The sequence below is a fragment of the Eriocheir sinensis genome, unplaced genomic scaffold (genome assembly GCF_024679095.1).
Source record: "Eriocheir sinensis breed Jianghai 21 unplaced genomic scaffold, ASM2467909v1 Scaffold792, whole genome shotgun sequence".
NCBI classification, from domain to species: Eukaryota; Metazoa; Arthropoda; class Malacostraca; order Decapoda; family Varunidae; genus Eriocheir; species Eriocheir sinensis.
In genome coordinates, this window is record NW_026112156.1 from 106475 (window position 1) to 127753 (window position 21279).

At 40.9% G+C, this 21279-nt stretch overlaps 1 protein-coding gene across 1 annotated transcript in view; it reads left to right on the top strand.

Moving 5' to 3' along the window:
* The window catches only part of LOC126994432 (uncharacterized), a 100972-nt gene that overhangs the window by 12718 nt on the left and 66975 nt on the right, over positions 1 to 21279 (top strand). The window contains exons 2-3 of the mRNA XM_050853752.1: positions 1263 to 1365; positions 7412 to 7525. Of these exons, the coding sequence (XP_050709709.1) occupies positions 1263 to 1365; positions 7412 to 7525 (217 nt within the window). The remainder of the gene's footprint in view (positions 1 to 1262; positions 1366 to 7411; positions 7526 to 21279) is intronic.

Consider the following 21279-nt stretch of genomic DNA (forward strand, 5'->3'; position numbering starts at 1 on the left):
ACGGTAGTTTTGAAACGCCAGCTGGAAGGGCTCCCATGATTGGCTGACGGTTTTGTGAACATGCTTGTGGTTAGCTGCCAGGCCAATGGACGTCATCAACCAATCAGCTGCCTCGCTGACTTAGTGCGCCTCTAACTACCATCTAAGGTTTGCTTCGTGAATCTGACGTTAATGTCGGTCGCTAAATCAATAGTGCATAGTTATGTTAGTTCATAATTAGTGAGTATGTTTGTGAATTCCACCCCAGGATCATATGCTAATAATTAAAGACATGGCAGATGCTCCCCTTAAGACCTTCCAGTGCGATCCTTCAAAACTAATTATCATTATGAAATTGACACTGACTCTTCAAAGTTCAGAACTAAATATCGTACAGTACATTTAAATGCCAGCCATCCCACTAGATTAGGTTTTCATTTGTTGTTTAAAGAAGGCAAAGATATGTCTATTAATTCAAGTATATTACATAGGAAATTCCATATTAGATACATATGTGAAAAATCAGGAGCATTTTGCTTTGAGAATCTTGTGCTAATTTGGTTGATAAAAGAGTGTTTATTTTTTGTATAATTTTGTATTATATATTACATTCACATATCCTGTGTTAACGCTTCTTATGCCACACAATGTTTTTCATATGTTCAAAATAAAGGACTAATTTTGCTGTTGTTTTTTACTATAGTGTCATTTAAACAACCCGACATGCGGCCCTCCATTACATACGATTCTTTAATAGTGGCCCTTCAAGTGAAAAGATGGCACACCCCTGACTTGCTGGCTTTATGAATTTGGACAAATCAGAATTGTTTATGACCGATGACATTTTGCGAATGAGGAATAATGGCACAAAACTTAAATGTATAGTACAAGTAAAGTCAGACTGCTCGAAATTTTTCTTCACCAACCTTGTTGTGTGAGAATGAAATAAGCTCTAACCTTCAGTGGTCCAGTGCAGCACGACTGATTTTTTTTTTCTACAGTAGAGGAAAGCAATGTCACTCATATAAGATTTTCATTTATAACTGCATGTCTTAGGCACCAGTGAGACATACTGACAACAACCTACAATAATTATGCAGTTAGCAGAAGCTTAATGATTAAAACAACTTGAATTTTTATGGTTAAATGTATACGGTAAGTTATTGGCTTGTTCAACAATACATGTAAGTCCTCAGAAAAGTACGAGTATCCTCTAAAAGCTAGCATCTCTAGGCTAGGCCATATAAATTTGTATGTAAATTATGATGCTCCTCTTCTTACAGCAGCAGTGATGGTGAACTTTTCAAGTTCGACTCTGTGGAACTGTTGTCCCTGTACACCACCACAGTCCTTCAGCAACTAGTCACAGTTGTCCAACCTATTGAGGTCAGTTATAGTTCAATATCAATGTCAGTTCTGCAGTCCAACACAATGTCATCCTAAGCACCTGAACCAAGCTATGCTGTCCATAATGGTTGTTTTTGTTTACTCAGCAACTCATCAGTTTACATTGTTTCATTCACATAATTTTGTTATATCATTGACAAAATATCTTAAACTAAAAATTTGTAAAGTGTACAACAATCACACAAATTTCCTATACCTAGTATTATTGTTGTTCTTGGCCTCGTCATAAGTGCAAGTGTTTGTAAGTCACATATGTCGTAACTCGAGATTTATCTGCAATAATATGAAATGGATAATAAAATGGCACAAAACTTAAATGTATAGTACAAGTAAAGTCAGACACAAAATTTTCTTCACCAACCTTGTAGTGTGATAAAAATAAATTGACTATGAGTGGTCCAGTGCAGCATGACTGATTTTTTTCTTTCTATTCTGATGCAACTTTGCCACTTTGCCACAGTAGACTATCCAGCAAGCTGGGATTCAGTGCTGCGGATAAGTGGAAATTCAGGACACCTGGGGTATATTCTGAAAGTTCTCCATGTAATTTCATTCAACCAAACAGTTTTTTTTCTTACATTTTTGTTTATGGTGCTTTTAGGCTTTATATGTCGGTCCCAGCCCGTTGGGGTGCAGGCAAGTGTTTATAGTGGCGCCATCTTGCATTGGCTCATGCCCCCAGCTCATCTTTGATCCTAGAATCTAGAGTCTGGGTTGACAGCTGGTCTTCAGGACCCCATGTGGGTAGCCTTAGGCAACTCGGCGGAGACTGAAAATTCCAGCTAATGGCACTGTGGGAGGAGAGGTGTCCTGATACCCTCCTCTTGAAAGAATTCAAGTCGTAGGCAGGAGGAACTCAGCCACCGCCTCCCCAAACACACTCAGATGCATCCCCTGCCTCCTTTGACCTCTGTTCAGGAGCAATGAGTAGTGGGCCTTTTTTTATTTTTTTATTTACGCCCTTCAACTGTCTCCTTAGCTGTAAAAAAAAAAAGTATGCACATATGTCCAGTCGCGATATGAAGTGATGTCGCTGCGTTTATTTTCATGCTGGTTAACTCGTCAATGTAAGATTTGGACAGTAACCATTATTTTCCTGTATCTTCATCATAACTTAACTAAATGTATTTTACAAGCTAGAAAAGAAATAGAAAAGAAATATTCAGTGATGTCTTACGAAGACTTGTCGAAATATTTTGACACAAAGTGTTTTCGTTCACCAAGGAAAGAGTCAAATGAAGTTCAAATATCGACATATTACTCAAACAGAAAGTAAAATTATCTTTTCATGATCATTGTTGACAACAATAAATCTAACATATGCACAATATATAGGATATGCATAATTGGTCGATATCCTAAACTAGGATGGCGTAATTTATTTAATTTAAAGTCGTGTGTGGCGAGGCCGCGGAGGGGGACAGCCCTTACTCACTCTTTGCCTTTCGTGGTCAACATAACGATAACAAAAGCTTTCCGTGGACTTCTAATGCATGATAGTGATCAAGGGAAGATGCCCACAGCCTATAACTACCGAGGGATAGTTGGAGATGGAAAAATAAGAATATATAGCTTCATAACAGTTGTGTTTTGTAACTCGCTCTTTGTCGTCGATCGCAAACATCATTGCCTTTCTTGGTCAATATAACGATGACAAAAGCTTCATGTAGACTTCTAATGCTTGGAGGTGATCAGTGGAACATGTGCACAGCTTATAAGTGCCGTAGAATAATCGAGGAGGGTGGGGAAATAAGAATATATGGCTTTGAAATGGAGGCGGTTTGTGTGAGCAGAGCCCCCACATGATATATTAGGCTATGGTCGAGTGTTCGTAGAGGCGTCCGGAATTTTGATAGTTCAGATATGGCAACCCTACCTATGAAGGCATTCTTCATTCATCATCGTTACTGAGCAATGTTACTATATATTCCAGTGCCCATGCTTATGATAAGAAGCCATCATAGTGAATAAAAGGTGTTTAATGTGAAACCTTATTATATGATCGTTTCTTAGTCAGAGACGATTCAAAACGCCCAACCTCGAGGCATTCCCTTCGTGTCATATGCGTGTGTATTAATAACTGCAGAAGACAGTTCATGGAATGACCCAGAAAAAAAAATATATATATATATATATATATATATATATATATATATATATATATATATATATATATATATATATATATATATATATATATATACAGTGTTGCCACGTTTTTAACCCCACGTTGATTGTCATTTCAAGGTTGTCTTCAGTACTGATTCTACATCGCGGGCTAGGAGACACGCGGCAAGGCTGCTACAAGGGACCCCTATGCTGAACCCCACAACTTTTAAAACAAATGAATGTATAATTGTAATTCAGGTACTACTGTGTTGGATCCTTGGAGTTCTGACGGTCTCGACTTACGACTTTTTTATCATTAAAAGGGAACATTATAACATAATAAATACTTCAACTTCCGACGTTTGCTTCATATATACGAACTTTTGCTGAACTAGTTTGAGAGCGGCGACATCACTTCATATCGCGACTGTACATACTGCAGCACTGAGCACTGAGGGGCTCTGGTAGAGCCAGACCACCACCTAAATGTCCACAAACAGTTGGAGCACGTGGGTTAACTAGGAAACCGATTGGGTACAGCACACTGCCTCCAATCAGCTGATTTGCTTATGCCCTGCCTCCATTCTCTCTCTCTCTCTCTCTCTACCATCATGACTTTCGCGCATTACACGCCACGACTTTCGCGTTGCTTTGACACGTCTGGGTCACGTCTACCTACCGTCAGCATCATGTGTGCTGCCTTAAAAGGCGGTGTCCAACGAGTGTCCGTGGATTTAAAAAAAATGGGGTCGTGGCGGCTGCAAACGGCGAGAAATGATCCCTCGGCTAGCTTGTGACAAAATATAAAGAAATAAGCAAAAATGACAGAGTTATGGCTGAATCCCCCCTCTTCTGCTCGGCTAACCCCGCAGCCGCCACCCGATCGGCCAGTGTCACGTGGAAATACTATAGTGGCGACCGCCGCCATTGGTGACCACCTTCCAGGCCCTCAAGAAGGTTTACTGGCACTAAACAAAGCTATATTCATACACAGGTGCATACGTCATCATGTTTTAGCATAGAAAATGGCTTAAAAGAATATTCATATGGCATCTTGAAGCAAACTAGCATCTGCAATGGCCTTAGAGGCAGCAGAGCTGGCATACATCAGTCACCCCGGAGAAGCCAGAGATAAGTGTTGCACGTCGGCTCGTGACCAGGATTTCCATGAAAAGGACACCATCAGACACACGAAGTCCTTCAAAACAAAGAAAAAACTGGAATTCAGTAAAGAATACCAACCGGGAAGGCATCTAGGTTTAAAGGCGATCTCTTTTAAGTCCACAGACTTTAACTCTCCTGTCCACCACGCAATGCGCCGTGGGAATACACAGTTTTTCTGCAATAATTTTGCTGCTATTTGACCAATTTTAATAAAAATACATCATTGGAAAGAGGAGCTGAAGCGCAAGGTTTTCATCCAGAGTGTTTGTTCAATTGGGGGACGGGTGACCACAGCGACAGCCCTTACTTTAGCAGGAAAATACCATCATATAACAAAAGCAAAATTGAGAACTTTGTCTGGATGAATCTTTTGGATTCTGCTTTAAGTTTCTTTGGTAATTTTTTCAGCAGCGTAGGTCATTAGATGACAGAGATATTGTTTTGAGAACATTGAGACTTTAACTTGGTCCATTTAACCCTTTTGTTACTAAGCGCTTGCAGCGGCGTTAGGTGTTGATGCTAAATATGTTATTAAATTACTGCTGCCTTGAAGGTGTAGTAAACGCTAACAATATTATCATATTTACGTATAAATGCTCATAATTTGCGTTTTTCAACTTGAAATATAACTTTGCAAGTAGAGGAAGCCCATTTCTTTATAAAATGATGAGATATACACACTTTGAGAGGCATATGATAAATGCTGGCTGAGAGCTCCACCCGCACTCAAATCTCCTGCGTGAAAGCGTTCCAACACTAAGACCTACCTCCTCATCCATTCAATCATCCATCCATCTCTACATTTGTCCCTCCGTGGGACCATGGACCTTTTCGGTGACAGCCCATGAGTTGGGCCAGCCCAGCACGACAAATCTACGGACGAGTAACTGTTGATCATCCCGCACGCACCGGCGTAAGTGTTAACATTGAAATAAGCTCTAACCTTCTGATATACAGAGGTTTAATCCCCCATTGGGCTGCCCGACTGCACCTGAGGGATAGTCGTGTCCGCAGCGTGCAAGGAAAGGGTTAAACCCACGCCAGACATTTAAAATTTTCTACGAGGAAACATTGCTCAGGATTATTTCTAGATGGTAGAAGAACATTTTAAGCAGTTTTGCAAAATGCTATATTTTGACCAAAACACCCCCAGGTGTGTGCTTAACCCTTTCACTCCATGGATGTATATTCATTCCTGGTCACCAGCTTTGGCCAACCGCCCCATCCAGTGTGTAGGTTATCTCATTTATCACATTTACTGACATACAAGGGTGCAGGTTATCTCATCACAACATACATCTCATCACATTTACCAACATACTTTTTCTACAGTAGAGGAAATAGTTCAAGGGCAAAAAAAAAAAGGAAACAATAAGGAAAAAAGCCTGCTAGTCACTGCTCCTACAAAAGAGTCAAGAGGAGTGGCGAAAGGTAGGTCAATTTTACTAACATACAAGGTGTAGGTTATCTCATACAGATGAAGGAAGATTGTTCCAGAGTTTACCAGCGTGAGGGATGAAAGAGTGAAATGACATACAAGGGGTGTAGGTTATCTCATTTATCACCTTTACTGACATACAAGGATGAGCTTGAGTAGCTGACATACAAGGGTGTAGGTTAACTCATTTATCACATTTACCGACATACAAGGGGTGTAGGTTATCTGGCATGCAGTTAGCAAGTTCAGAAGAGCAGCCAGCGTGAAAATATCGATAGAAGATGGAAAGAGAGGCAACATGGGGGCGGGATTTAAGAGGTAGAAGACTATCAGTAAGAGGAGGAGAGCTGATGAGACTTAGACTCCACTCTGTCCAACAAAGGACATACAAGGTGCAGGTTATCTCATGCATACTCCATATGAGGGCAGACAATGCCCTGTATATGGATAGCAACTGTGCAGGGAGAAGAACTACATTTACCAACATACAAGGGATGTAGGTTATCTCAAATTCCTTTAAAACAAGCTTGACCAACACTTCCTTCAACTTAATATTAACTAAAGTAGAAATGCAAAGTTTTGGAGCTATCTGATTGATGTAGAATCACTTAAGATTAAGGACAGACCACCTATAGTCTGGCTCAGCTAAATGTATGGTTGTGTCTGTGCCCTGAGAGGAACAAGCAGGAGTATATTGACATACAAAGGGTGTAGGTTATCTCATTTATCGTCTCTCTCTCTCTCTCTCTCGTGGCATTACTGCCACGAGGATTTGAATGTATTTTTTTCTTACTTATGTCATCTTTTTTAACGTACATTCCTTCACGATATAATCTAAATATAATTGTGAAACTACTTACACATCCCAAAACGAAAGGGAAACTCAATAATAAGTATAACATTTTTTAGCAACTGTAAAATATATGCCACGTTTCTTTATTTGCTTATAAATATCTTGTCCATAATAAGTTAACTGTTCTTTCATACATTATAATATTAAGATTAAATGTGTATGCATATTTGCTGATCATGTTTGCCATGGTTTTACTTATATTAGAACATTATTGACATACAAGGGTGTAGGTTATCTCATTTATCACATTTATTGACATACAAGGGTGTAGGTTATCTCGCACATTTAGCCAAGCCAGGCTTTAGTCTGGACCATGGGATCTGTGTGGTCTGAATTTCTCTCTCTCTCTCTCTCTCTCTCTCTCTCTCTCTCTCTCTCTCTCTCTCTCTCTCTCTCTCTCTCTCTCTCTCTCAAAAAAATATCTCCACCCCCACTGTAAGACATGCTATTGTACCTTACAGGATCGTCTTCTTCACCTCATCCAAGTTCTTGAGCATAACCTGAAAAATTTGAAGGTGGAGAGGAAGTGGTTTCTTGGCACACTGAGGGACCATGCACGCCTCTTCAACAAGGAGGTTTTTGCAGCTTGTGTTCTCATGGTTGACATCAAATTTGGACTTCCACTTCCCTCTGGTGGGGTTTAGTATTAAATCTCTACAGGTGCTTACAGGCATTTGTTAAGGCTTTCTCAATTGTTTTATATGTAAAGGAATTTTTATTATGCCTTTGGTGTAATTGATTGCATATTTGACCAGACTGTTTTCTTTGAGGTAGGACATTATCCATTAAACTGCAGCAGGGTTGTGGTGAGAGTACCCTGTGGTGTGGCAGTGTTGAAACTAAAGGACATACAAGGGTGTAGGTTATCTCATTTATCACATTTACTGACATACAAGTGGTTATGACGCGGTCCTCATAAATGATTAAATAATTCTTGTCATTTACTGACATACAAGGGTGTAGGTTATCTCATGTTGAGCGTGGCGGAAGAATACGTCGTCAAGCATTGCACTGAGGCTGGCGTTGTTTACATTCCTTCGTATGCCATTTTGTTTTGTCATTCTTTTGCTCTCTTTGGTTTATGTTCTTTTTTCACTGACTATTGGCCTTCATTATGTCTCCCAAGCATAAGGCAGGCTCTTCTGATGGCAGTGCTTCAAAGAAAAGAAATGAAATCACAATGGAAGTAAAATTAGACATTGTGAAGCGATTGGAAAAGGAGAAACGGTGAGAACATTGGTCATGTGCTCAACTTTTTTTGTTACTGTTTTTCATTTTATTATTTTATATATTTATGGCCAGTACCCTCTTGAGTTTCGCTATCCGAGTTTCGTGATCCTCGAGTTTAGTGCTTAGTCCTAAATTCTTAACAAGGGGTGTAGGTTATCTCATTTATCACATTTACCAACATTACAAGGGGTGTAGGTTATCTCATTTATCACATTTACCAACATTGGGGCTATGAGCAACGCGGTTGCCCGTATGCCAAACCAGGAGCGAGTTGTTGGTTGTCCTTATGAATGGAAAACGGTTGTGAGTACGGCGTGGGTATGTGGGTACTGAACGGCTGCATATAAACAAACAGACGACGGCAGTGACTGAGGAGTGAGGAAGGTGGCCCACCAAGAGACTCGTAAAATGGACTGGCAGAGCTGCATTGCTTACTACTTGATTAACAAGGTAAGAGAACACCCAGTGATGGGGAACCACAGTCCAAAAACCTTTTCTCAAGTCTATGAAAACTATAGATCTCCCAGTGTTGTTTTCCTTTTCTTCTTCTTCTTTTGACCTGTAATGCATGGCAGACGGTGAAAAGTAATAATGAAAAATTGCAAAAGGGCATAGAAAAGCAAAATCAGGGAAAGAAAAAGACAGAAAACACCTAAGTTCAGGGTGAAGTGTATAAGTGCAGACTGTTAAGTAACTAAGGCCGCTTTCACAGTCACTTTGTTTGTTTTGATCGTTACCAATGGTGGCGATCGCTGCTTAGTATTTCACGTGAAACTGGCCGTTATCACATTTACCAACATTACAAGGGTGTGAGGTTATCTCATTTATCACATTTACCAACGTACAAGGGGTGTAGGTTATCTCATTTATCACATTTACCAACGTACAAGGGGTGTAGGTTATCTCATTTATCACATTTACCAACATACAAGGGGTGCAGGTTACATCATTTATCATATATATGAGTGTATGGTAAGTGCGCTAGTTTCAAATTCAAAACATATCGTCAACATTTATAATGATCAAAGCAAACAAAATGACTGTGAAAGCGGCCCTAAGTGCATGTGAAGTATAAAAGTGTGGAGAAGGAGGACCTAGAAGCGATACAAAGCGCTACAGGTTAAAAGAAGAAAAAAGGTCCACTACACTGGCGGTGTTGCGAAATATCTCCCGATGAAATTAATCACTGGTGGGACATATCGCAATAGGCAGTCAACAAAGACACGGTACCATGTCGCAATTCATCCACCCTTTGTTTGTAAACAACTCCCGCGCAGGCGCAAATTGGATAGGATGTCTTAGGATACGATGGCTGATGACACCACACCGAGTAGGACACAGCATTAAAAGTATTAATTTGCCTGGTTTTGTTCTAGTCTGTCTGCTTGTGATCTTTGTGAGCTCTGAGGGAAATATGGAAACAGTAGACAAGTTGAACCTCTCTGCGAGCTATTTTGCGGCGGTGGCAGCAGCGGTTTCGTTCAATAGGCATTGAAAAGTCAATCATGATATTAGTGATTTCATGATTTTTAACAGAAGGAGTTAGCAGATTATTTCATAACACACACTACCAGAAAAATATAGGTTTGTCCAACTGTCCCAGTTCAGGTTCAATAAAGACATAGGCAAGAATTGGTTTACCAACAGTGATGGATCGACACCACCTGGTGTAAAATTGTGTTTTTGTCACTTTTCCTCTTAATACTCCTATCTCCTTTACCCTATCAACAATATATAATCATAAGTCCCCAGCTACTTGTACAATCAACATTCCCTGCACTTTTCACGTAAATTTGATTGATTTTCGATTTTTGCCATTAAAAAAAAAGAAAATTTAACTGGAACAGGCGTAGAAGTCATGTGGTGGCGCCAACACAAATTGCTGGTGGTGTGGGAGGGTATGGGGCCTTAGTTTGGTGCCGTGGTTTGGGCGGCATGTTGCGCTGTCTGAGACCTCCATTCTCACAACACAGGATTGCCAAGTGAGTGGGTTCTTCACTAAATTTGGTGGAAAATCATATTCCTCCTCCTCCTCTCTTGTTGCAGGGGCCGGAGCCCGGCGGGTGGGTGGGGGGTGTCAAGGGAAGGCAGAGCCTCCCCTGGTCAAGAAGAAGGTGAGGGGGTGCTTCTGCTTAGGTCTTGTTGGTTTCGAAAAGAACTGCTGCTGCCGCCATTAGAGGTGGTAACACTGCAACAGAAAATGCATAACTGACATTACTGGAGTGACACCACACTGTCATGGCGGTGGATGTTCTTGCCCAATATAGCATTTTGCATAGCTTCACCTATCACCTGACTGATTCTTTGACCAAATAGTTGTAACTATTGCAGTTGGCAATACTCCCTTGCCAGAATCTGAAGGAGAGATGTCCGCAGTTCCTCAATATGGCTAAATTAACGATCAATAATTATCCCTTAATTTTATAAATAAAAATGCTTATTAAAGTAACTATTTAGTAACGTGTATAAAAATAGTTGTTAGAAATCCAGTCACTTGTTGCCATGACAACGTTGACCACTTTCTTTTCTGTGATCAGTGATCGAAAGTTAGTTTGTGAAGTTCCGATTTCCACAGTCCGATTACCTTTTACAGAGATGATCCAATCTTTGCACTCCGATCGCCAATTGCTGTTCCGATCAGATCGGACGATTGGACTGATGATCGGAAGTGCCCAGCTCTGATATATATTCAACACTCCCTGAACGTGCATGCGTTTGCAGAGAGGCATGCATAACCGACTCCTATAGATCTGGACCTCCTCTTTCCAATGGTGGTTTTGGTTTTAGCTGTAATGAATAGTTTTATATATATATATATATATAACTCGATTCTGTGAGAGTTTGTTTTTACGTTTTTAAATAAGCAGGTCAAAATCCAAATAAATGTATAATTTACACGTTTTCTCACTTATACTGATATTTTATGGAGTAGCCACCAGATGTCTCACACTGGACTCACCACACAGCTGAGCTCAGTTCTTCCCGCATGCCACTTGAACAACAATAAGTGGTGTAGGTTATCTCATTTATCACATTTACTGACATACAAGGTGTAGGTTATCTAATTTATCACCATACAAGGGGTGTAGGTTATCTCATTTATCACATTTACCCAACATACTGTAGGTTATCTCATTCATCACATTTACTGACATACAAGGGTGTAGGTTACCTCATTTATCACATTTACTGACACACAAAGGGTGTAGATTATCTCATTTATCACATTTACTGACATACAAAGGGTGTAGATTATCTCATTTATCACATTTACTGACATACAAAGGGTGTAGATTATCTCATTTAACACATTTACTGACATACAAAGGGTGTAGATTATCTCATTTAACATTTACTGACATACAAAGGGTGTAGGTTATCTCATTTATCATTTACTGACATACAAGGGTTATCTCATTTATCACCTTTGATTGGATATCTCGGTGATATGGATATTCTCTCTCTCTCTATTTATCACCAAGGTATAACACGCACCTTTTCACTTAAAAAATGCCTGAAGGGGTGGGTTATCTCATTTATCACATTTACTGACATACAAGGGGTGTAGGTTATCTCATTTATCACATTTACTGACATACAAGGGGTAGGTTATCTCATTTATCACATTTAAAAGTTTAGCCCTGCGCGTTATCGCCATTTATCACATTTACTGACATACAAGGGTGTAGGTTATCTCATTTATCACATTTACTTGCTTCTTTGGAGTGTTTTAAAGGTCTGTGTTTCGTCTTATCCAATAACAACTGCAAACTTCCCTTTATTATTGTTAATGATTTATCGGAGGATCACCCATGCCTTTGTTGTTATCTCTTTTCGCTTTTCCTGTCGGGCGCCATTTGTATGATCTCGATCTTGATGTCAGCTGGCTTATGATTGTATGACTATGAGCAGTACAAGTTGCTACAAAAGAATCATATTGGAAAAAATATCCATGTTCATTATTAATTATTAATATTAGTGAGAATAATGGGGTAATATGATATCGAAACTGTACGCTGCGAGTCTGGTAATGAGGAGTTATTTCACGCCCAGCCGCCATTTGCATTGTTTACAAACTAATAACCATTAACTTCCACACAACAACAGCTGTATGCCGCGGTCACCAGAACCGCGTGAATTGTGTCTTTGCCTGTTATCTTCGTCATAATCCACGAGTGACTGTGAGAATATGTTAATTATGATCTCTAGCCGCTGCACCGTATGTACGGTAGGAGATATTTCGCAACACCAGCCTGGCCACCATTTGCAATACGTCGGTAAACCACACAACCACACTCCACAACAAACAGCTGCATGCTGCGTGGTCACCAGAACCGTAGAATTGTGTCTATTTCAGTTGTCTGTCATAACCTACGAAAGTGATGGTGGGAATAATATGTTGCATATGATATCGTTAAAAATACCAGGTTACGGGGATGGCTTTCACAACACCAGCCCGGCAAGCATTTTCATTGCTTTACTCAAGGACACATGTCAATTCAAGCAGTAAAGATTACACCAAAGTATATAAATTCAAACTGCCATTGTCAATGTTCTTAACCCGTATATATTTCTGAGCATTTTAAGAACTTTTTCTTTCAAAATTGCTGTCTTTAAAGTTTGGGGTGCGTGTTACACGCCAGTATCACGGCATTTATTTTTTTTGACAAACTCTACCTCTTGTTTGATTTACATTGTTTTGATTTACGCTGGCCTCTTTCAAGGAATTCCATATATATATATATATATATATATATATATATATATATATATATATATATATATATATATATATATATATATATATATATATATATATATATATATATATATATATATATATATATAGTACTACAAATGGAAGCAGCTGGTACTAAACAAAGAAACAACAAAAGCCTGCCAAGCACTTCTCCAACAAAAGAAAACAGAACAATAGGCCAAAAGAAAGGTTTATTTCAGGAGAAGAGGTGTCTGAAACTCTTTCTTGAAAGAGGTCAGGTCAAAGGCAGGAGGAAATACAGACAAAGGAAGGCTGTTCCAGAGTTTATCAGCAGAAGGAAATAAAAGAATGAAGATGCTCGTTAACTTATGCATAAGGGATATGGACAGTATAGGGGTGAAAGAGTAGAAAATTGAGTGCAGTGGGGAGGAGGAGATTGGGGCATATCGCTGATAAGTTATTGCTATACTTTATCGCTGATAACAAAATCGGTTATCGGCCATCCGCTACTTATTTAAATATATATAGGTATCTTCGTTACTTTTGTAACCAAACTAGTGATAATCGATACTTTTTTCCGCTTCTCAGAAAAAAAAAAACACCGTTGTCTCCTCCCTACTGCGCATGTGTGGCCCGGTGTTGTATGAACAACTCAGGTATGAAATATCTTCGTGAAGAGATGTCATACTTAGATCATCAATATTAAACACTAGGTTATTTTTATGTTAGATTAAAAAATCACTATATCAAAGAGAAAATCATTTAACTTTGCCCAAAATGATTTTTCACTGCCTCAAATTTGATATTCCATATTCATTTGTGAGCATGCCATATTGAGCACCTGCGTTGTGTTATTTGGTGTCCCATCATCAAAGCCATTACAACACTGGTTCATGAACTGCCTGTTCAGACCAGTAGCGAGCCCTGTAAGTTCACAAAGTTACAGTTGTTGAAGGCTGAATCAGACAAACGCCATCCTCGTTTCTAGAACGCAACCTGTACATATAAATACAACTCATACAGAATGTCGTTTCTAGAAACAGCGAGGATGGTACTGTATGTCTGATTCAGCCTTCCACCAACTTCTTAATTATGGTTAAAACCTTGTGAGACTGGTACAGGCTCACGCTATGGTCTGAGTACGCGCAGTTCACGAGATCCAGTGTTTGTAAACAAAAGAGCCAGTTTTTGACGGTGGGGATGCCAACAACACAACACCGTTCAGCGCTTCTAGTATTACTGTCCATAGGTACGTGTCAACGTGTGGTTTTCAGGTTTTGTAAGTTTTCTAAAATACAGATGATGAAAATTTGAATTCATCTATGTTTTTCATTTGAAATATCAATATAGTATCGCCTATCGGACTTATTGCTAGCTAGTATCGGAATTGTGGATTTATATCGGGTATCGGTTATCACCTATATTCGTGTCTCCAGTTAACGAAAATTGATTATCACCGATAAGGTTTTTCATTATCAGTTATCGGTTATCGGGAATAAGGTTTTCTGTTATCGTGCCCAGCTATGGGGAGGAGGCATGCAATTAACAAGTTCAGAAGAGCAGTCAGCATGAATAATTGGTAGAAGATATAAAGAATGCAACACTACTGTTGGAGTAGGTAGGAAGACACCTACAGGCGCAAGCCACTCCTGGTGAGGCATATATGGGAAGTGAGGAGGTGCCAGCCCTCCATAGACCCTTCCCAGTACTTCATTAACCATTTCCCTATTGTCTAATCTACACCAGAGAGTAGTTCAGCATGCTCTCTAAAGACAGATCCTCTCTCTATCCACACCACACTACATTCACACAACACTCACACCTTTTCCCGAATTTCAAAATTCAAAATGGCGTTCAACAACAGTGCCTCAGAGTCACTGCCTGGGGGTGACCAAATTCCCCAGGAGGACTTCCTTCTGGCTGCCGACCTGAGAGGTCTCTTGATAACTCCTCGAACCTTTTTCTTATCAATTTCAGCAACATTCGCGGTCTTCGTTCAAATTTTCCTTTTGTGGAACACCATCTCTCCTCTAAACCTCAACTATTCTTCCTCACCGATACACAGGTCTCGGGGGCTAGAGAGAGCACTCTCTACTCTGTTTCCTCTATTATCTCTATCCTAAATTTCATTCCAAAGCTGGATGTTGTGTGTACGTACGCAACGACATCACTTGCTCTCGTGCCCACGACCTTGACTCTTCTGAATTTTCCACCATCTGGCTGCGACTTCATTGTCACTCTATTACTAACACATCTGTTATTTATCTTCACCTAATTCTACTAACTATGTAAAATTCTTTTGACTACCTGAACTCTAAAGTGGAGCACATCTTGACCCACTCTCCTTTGCTGAAATCTCCATCCTAGGAGATTTCAATGTTCACCACCAGCTTGGCTTTCATCCTCTTTCAATGACCAACCAGGTGAACAAGCCTACAAGCTACAACTTTGCTCTCCTCAGTGACCTAGAGCAGTTGGTTTAGCACCCTACACGTATTCCCGACTGTCTTGGAGACCGGCCCAACATACTAGACCTCTTCCTTACCTCTAACCCTTCTGCTTACTCTGTCAAACTGTTCTCTCCGTTGGGCTCCTCCGATCACAACCTTATTTCTGTATCCTGTCCTATCGCTCCTGTACATCCTCTGGACCCACCAAAGAGGCGATGCTTCTGGCATTTTTCTTCAGCTCAGTGGGACGACCTGAGGATGTACTTTTCCAATTTCCGGTGGAATGATTACTGCTTCCAGGATAGAGACCCCTCTGTGTGTGCCCAGTGCTTCACAGAGGTGATTGTCTCTGGAATGGAGGCATACATTCCACGTACTTTATCTACTCATGCTAAAATGCCTTGGTTTAATCACGCTTGTTCTCGTGCTACCAATGATAGAGAGGCAACTCACAAAACGTACCAGAGCCTTCGAACTACCGCTAACCATGATCTTTACATTTCCGCCTGAAATCGTGCCAAATCTATTCTTCGACTTACCTAAAATTCCTTTATCTGTAGCAAATGTCAACACTTATCTTTCTCTAATTCTTCCAGAGACTTCTGGCACTTAGCCAAAAATATCTCCTCCAATTTCAGTTCTTCCTCTTTCCTGCCTCTTTTTAACCCAGACGGCAGCACTGCCATCTCATCTATCTCTAAGGCTGAATTCTTCACTCAAACTTTTTGTAACAACTCCTAATGATGTTTTCTATGCCCTCTGGCCTCAACTCTCAGAAGGCTTATGGACCTGATGGAGTGCCTCCCATTGTCCTTAAAACAAAGCCCGTGCTTCTTCTCTGTCACCCTGCCTGGTCAAACTCTTTTTTCGCTCTGCCTATCAACATCTACCTTCTTCCTTCCTGCTGGAAGTATGCCTTCGCATAGCCCAGCCTAAGAAGGTGACCGTTCCAATCCCTCAAACTACCGCCCTATAGCTTTACTTTCCTGTTCATCTAAAGCTTTTGAATCAATCCTAACTGGAAGATTCAAAAGCACCTTTCCACTTCTAACCTTCTATCTGATCGCCAGTATGGGTTCCATAAGGGTCATTCTACTGGCTATCTTGCTTCAGTTCCTCTAGACATATCGAAAGCCTTAGATAGACTCTGGCACAACTCTTTGCTTTCTCAACTACCCTTCTACGGGTTATATCCCTCTCTCTGTACCTTATTTCCAGTTTCCTTTCCGGCCGATCTGTCTCAGCTGTGGTAGACGGTCATTGTTCTTCCCTTAAATCTATTAACAGTGGTGTCCCACTGGACCCTGTCCTATCACCCACTCTCTTCCTGTTATTCACCAATGATCTTTCCATAACAAACTGTCCTATCCACTCACACGTCGATAGCTCTACTTTGCATTATTCAACTTCTTTCAACAGGAATTACATGACTCTAGACGGGAGGCTGCAGATTGCTTAACCTCTGACCTTGCTATTATTTCCGACTGGAGAAGAAGGGACCTGGTGTCCTTCAATGCCTCAAAAACTCAATTTCTCTACCTATCAACTCGACACAATCTTCCAAACTCCTATCCCCTATTCTTCAACAACACGCAGCTGTCACCTTCTTCAACACTAAACATCCTCGGTCTATTCTTAACTCAAAATCTTAACTGGAAATTTCACATCTCGTCTCTCACTAAATCAGTTTCCTCGAGGTTGGGTGTTCTGTATCGTCTCCGCCAGTTCTTCTCCCCGGCACCGTTGCTATCCATTTACAGGAGCATTGTCCGCCCTCATATGGATTATGCATCTCACGTGTGGGGGGGGGGGGCTCCACTCACACAGCTCTGGTGGACAGAGTGGAGGCTAAGGCTCTTCGTCTCATCAGCTCTCCTCCTCCTACTGATAGTCTTCTGCTTCTTAATTTCCGCCGCCATGTTGCCTCTCTTTCTATCTTCTATCGATATTTTCATGCTGACTGCTCTTCTGAACTTGCTAACTGCATGCCTCCCCCCCTCCCGCGGCCCCGCTGGACGCGACTTTCTACTCATGTTCATCCCTATACTGTCCAAACCCCTTTATGCAACAATTAACCAGCATCTTCACTCTTTCATCGCTCACGCTGGTAAACTCTGGAAAAATCTTCCTTCTTCTGTATTTCTTTCTGCCTACGACTTGAACGCTTTCAAGAGAAGGGTATCTGGACACCTCTCCTCCCGATTCTTTTTGTGAGCAGCGAGTAGCGGGCTTTTTTTATTTTTTTTATTATTGCTTACTTTTTATTGTGCCCTTGAGCTGTCTCCTTTGTTGTAAAAGAAAAAAAAAAAAATTCTGCAGAATTTAAGAGGTAGGAGACTGTAAGTAAGAGGAGGGGAGTTGATGAGACAAAGAGACTTTGATTCCACTCTGTCCAAGAGCTCTCTTGGTTTAACCCTTTCATTGCTAAACGCTCGCAGTGAGCGTTAGGTGTATTTGCTGGTGGTGCTAAACGCTCGCTGCGAGCTCCCCCCGCACTCAAATCTCCCGCGTATGAAAGTGTTCCAACACTAATTCTTACAACACAGGATTGCCAATTGAGTGTGTTCTTCACTAAATTTGGTGGAAAATCATATCAGCCCAGCGCGGCAAATCTACGGATGAGTAACTGGTGGATGTTCTTGCCCAATATAGCGGCATTTTTGCATAGCTTCACCTATCACCTGACTGATTCTTTGACAAAATAGTTGTAACTATTGCAGTTGGCAATACCCCTCAGAATCTGAAGGAGAGATGTCCGCAGTTCCCTCAATATGGCTGATCATCCCACACGCACCGACGTAAGTGATAGCATTCAACACTCCCTGAACGTGCATGTACGTTTGCAGTAGAGGCATACATAACCGACTCCTATAGATCTGGACCTCCTCTTTCCAATGGTGTTTTTTTTTATTTTTAGCTGTGATGAATAGTTTTTGAGATACAGAGATTAAAAGAGACCCCTATTGGCTGCCTGACTGCGCCTGAAGGGATAGTCATGTCCTGTCCTGTGCGCAAGGAAAGGGTTAAATGTGTTTCTATTGAAACACATTTAAACACCCTGATATTCTTCTCATCTTTCCTGATGTAGTGAACCGTTGACTCAGTCATACTGTAGTGGCGGGCTACGGCAACGTAACTCCGTCCTTCCTCTATCATACCGAGAAGTTTCACCTTCTGAATCGTCAGGAACTTTCTCTTCTTCTTTGGCTCACGAGAAGCCTTAGGTGATGGGCGTTTGGGTGTCATCCTTGTTATGTGGAACACCGTACACTTTAGGGAGACACGTGGAACTGAGACAGAACAAGGCGAACAGCTTCTCTCCTGCGAGATGCGAAACAGCGAGATGCTTCTAGAACACAGCCAATCAGTGGCCGAGAAAATAATACTGACGCTCTGATTGGCTGAATCGGTACGTACATCCATTCTGTCGTGATGCGAGATTTTAACTCATAAAAATTGCTGTGAAATGGCAAAAATATACGCGATATCAAAATTAATAGGTCTTATAGAAAAAAGCGCGAAATACCGGGACTGCAAAAACTGAACCGCGATATCACAGGGGTTTACTGCTTGATAGCCCATGCATTCACTATTTATTGACCAATTGCAGTGGTTCTAGTCTTATTTCAATCCTCATTGCTTGCTCTTTAAAATGAAAGTAACAAATTTTATCGTGGTTCTATCTGGTTCATGCATATTTATGCCTCACCTTTAGGAAGCGTTTTCTCAAAAGGGATTTTTTTTAAAGAATAACTGTATTTTGAATGCTATCTACTTTGTTACTAATGATCAGTTTTTGCTGAAAATTTAATTTTGAGCACATAATATCTTCACCCTTTATATATGGTAACGCTGACGTCGGCGTCCTGAAGCGCCCAGTGCAATATACGGCGACACCTATGTTGGCATCTTTATTACATTTAGTTTTATTTGGTGCTGAGTGATCCCGTATTCTGTTCTGACTCTACCTTGAGACTCCGTATATGATACGGTGTCTTATTTGACTCTCAATGTTATTATAGTGTAATGACTTAATTTTGTATTACGTGAATTTGTACTTGACATTAAAGGTAAATTATAACAAAATAACAAAAATAATGAGAAAGAAATGATATATGTGTATGTATGGAGTTGTGGAGTTCCTCTTCCTTTGAGTTGCCAAGTGGCTGGGTTGTGAATGCTTATCTCACCACCCCCTCGCCTCAAGGACACGGCCTCCCCTCCCTGCCTCTCCCTTATTTACATCCATCTCACTGTCTCTGTTCTCTTTCATTCTTCCTACCTTCCTTCTTTCCTTATACTTCCTCCAGTGTGTGTGTGAGAGAGAGAGAGAGAGAGAGAGAGAGAGAGAGAGAGATGCACACTCTCTCTCTCTCTCTCGCTCCCTTCGTATCCCTTCATGTGTGTGTGTGTGTGTATGTGTGAGAGAGAGAGAGAGAGAGAGAGAGAGAGAGAGAGAGAGAGGGGGGTGGGGGGGGGAGGCACCTCTTCAACAAGTTTCAACTTGCTGTTCCTCGACCCTTGCCTTCCTTTCTAACCATCTAATCTGTGTGTGTGTGAGTGAGAGAGAGAGAGAGAGAGAGGGGGTGTGGGGGGGGGGCACCTCTTCAAAAAGTTTCAACTTGCTGTTCCACGACCCTTGCCTTCCTTTCTAACCATCTAATCTGTGTGTGTGTGTGTGTGAGAGAGAGAGAGAGAGAGAGAGAGAGAGAGAGAGAGAGAGAGAGAGAGAGAGATGCTCTCCTCCTCTCTCTCTTCGTATCCCTTTGTGTGTGTGTGTGTGTGTGTGTGTGTGTGTGAGAGAGAGAGAGAGAGAGAGAGAGAGAGAGAGAGAGGGGGGAGGCACCTCTTCAACAAGTTTCAACTTGCTGTTCCTCGACCCTTGCCTTCCTTTCTAACCATCTAATCTGTGTGTGTGTGTGTGTGTGTGTGTGAGAGAGAGAGAGAGAGAGAGAGAGAGGGGGGGTGGGGGGGGGCACCTCTTCAATAAGTTTCAACTTGCTGTTCCTCGACCCTTGCCTTCCTTTCTAACCATCTAATCTGTGTGTGTGTGTGAGAGAGAGAGAGAGAGAGAGAGAGAGAGAGAGAGAGAGAGAGAGAGAGAGAGAGAGAAAATGCTAATCTCTTGCAAGTTTCTCTGTATATTTATGCTTACATCTCAAAATTATCAAATAATTTATGTTTCTCTATGTGCACCATTTAATTTTGCATGTTTTTATATATAACACATGATGATTATGTTGAGATTATGGCTGAAAACTTGTTATAATCAGAAGTGACGTTTGAAATTTGGCGCGCACGGCCAGCCCGGATACGGGGTGGGGCGCCGTTTTCGCCTGGCCGTAGTGAAGGGGTTAAACTAAATAATGGCTGTTGGAATTTGTCCTATCTTTGTTGTAAGCATGCAAAATATTTCCTGAAATTCAATTTTCCATTTCAGAAAGTTAAAAAAATATGTCTGAGAAAATAAGTGCTTGTCAAAAATCAGCTAATTAGTGTAGAATTAATCCCTACAGCCAAATTGTAGGGACAAGACCAAAGAACTTGCCCAAGAAAAATGAAATCAAATTACACGATAGGTACTGAGTACATTGGTTTAAAAAAAAGGCAATTTTAAAAAAACTTTTTATAAAGTCATCATTTTTCAATGTAGAAAGTTGAATATTGGTCAGAAGTACTATATTCATTATTATGCCATTAAGTGAACACAATTTCAAGATGACTGGTTGATTTTGATTGCACCACCAAGAGTAACTCTTGGCTTACGCCCTTAACCCAGTAGCAGCGGGGATCATGTGTCCCCGTCCGCTGCAATTGGCATGGATTTTGCCTTCACTGATAGCCTGTTAACACATACTCCCCGGTCTTTCTCTGCCTCTGTAGTGGATAGTGGAGTGTTTCCCATTTGGTATTGGTATGCTGGATTTCC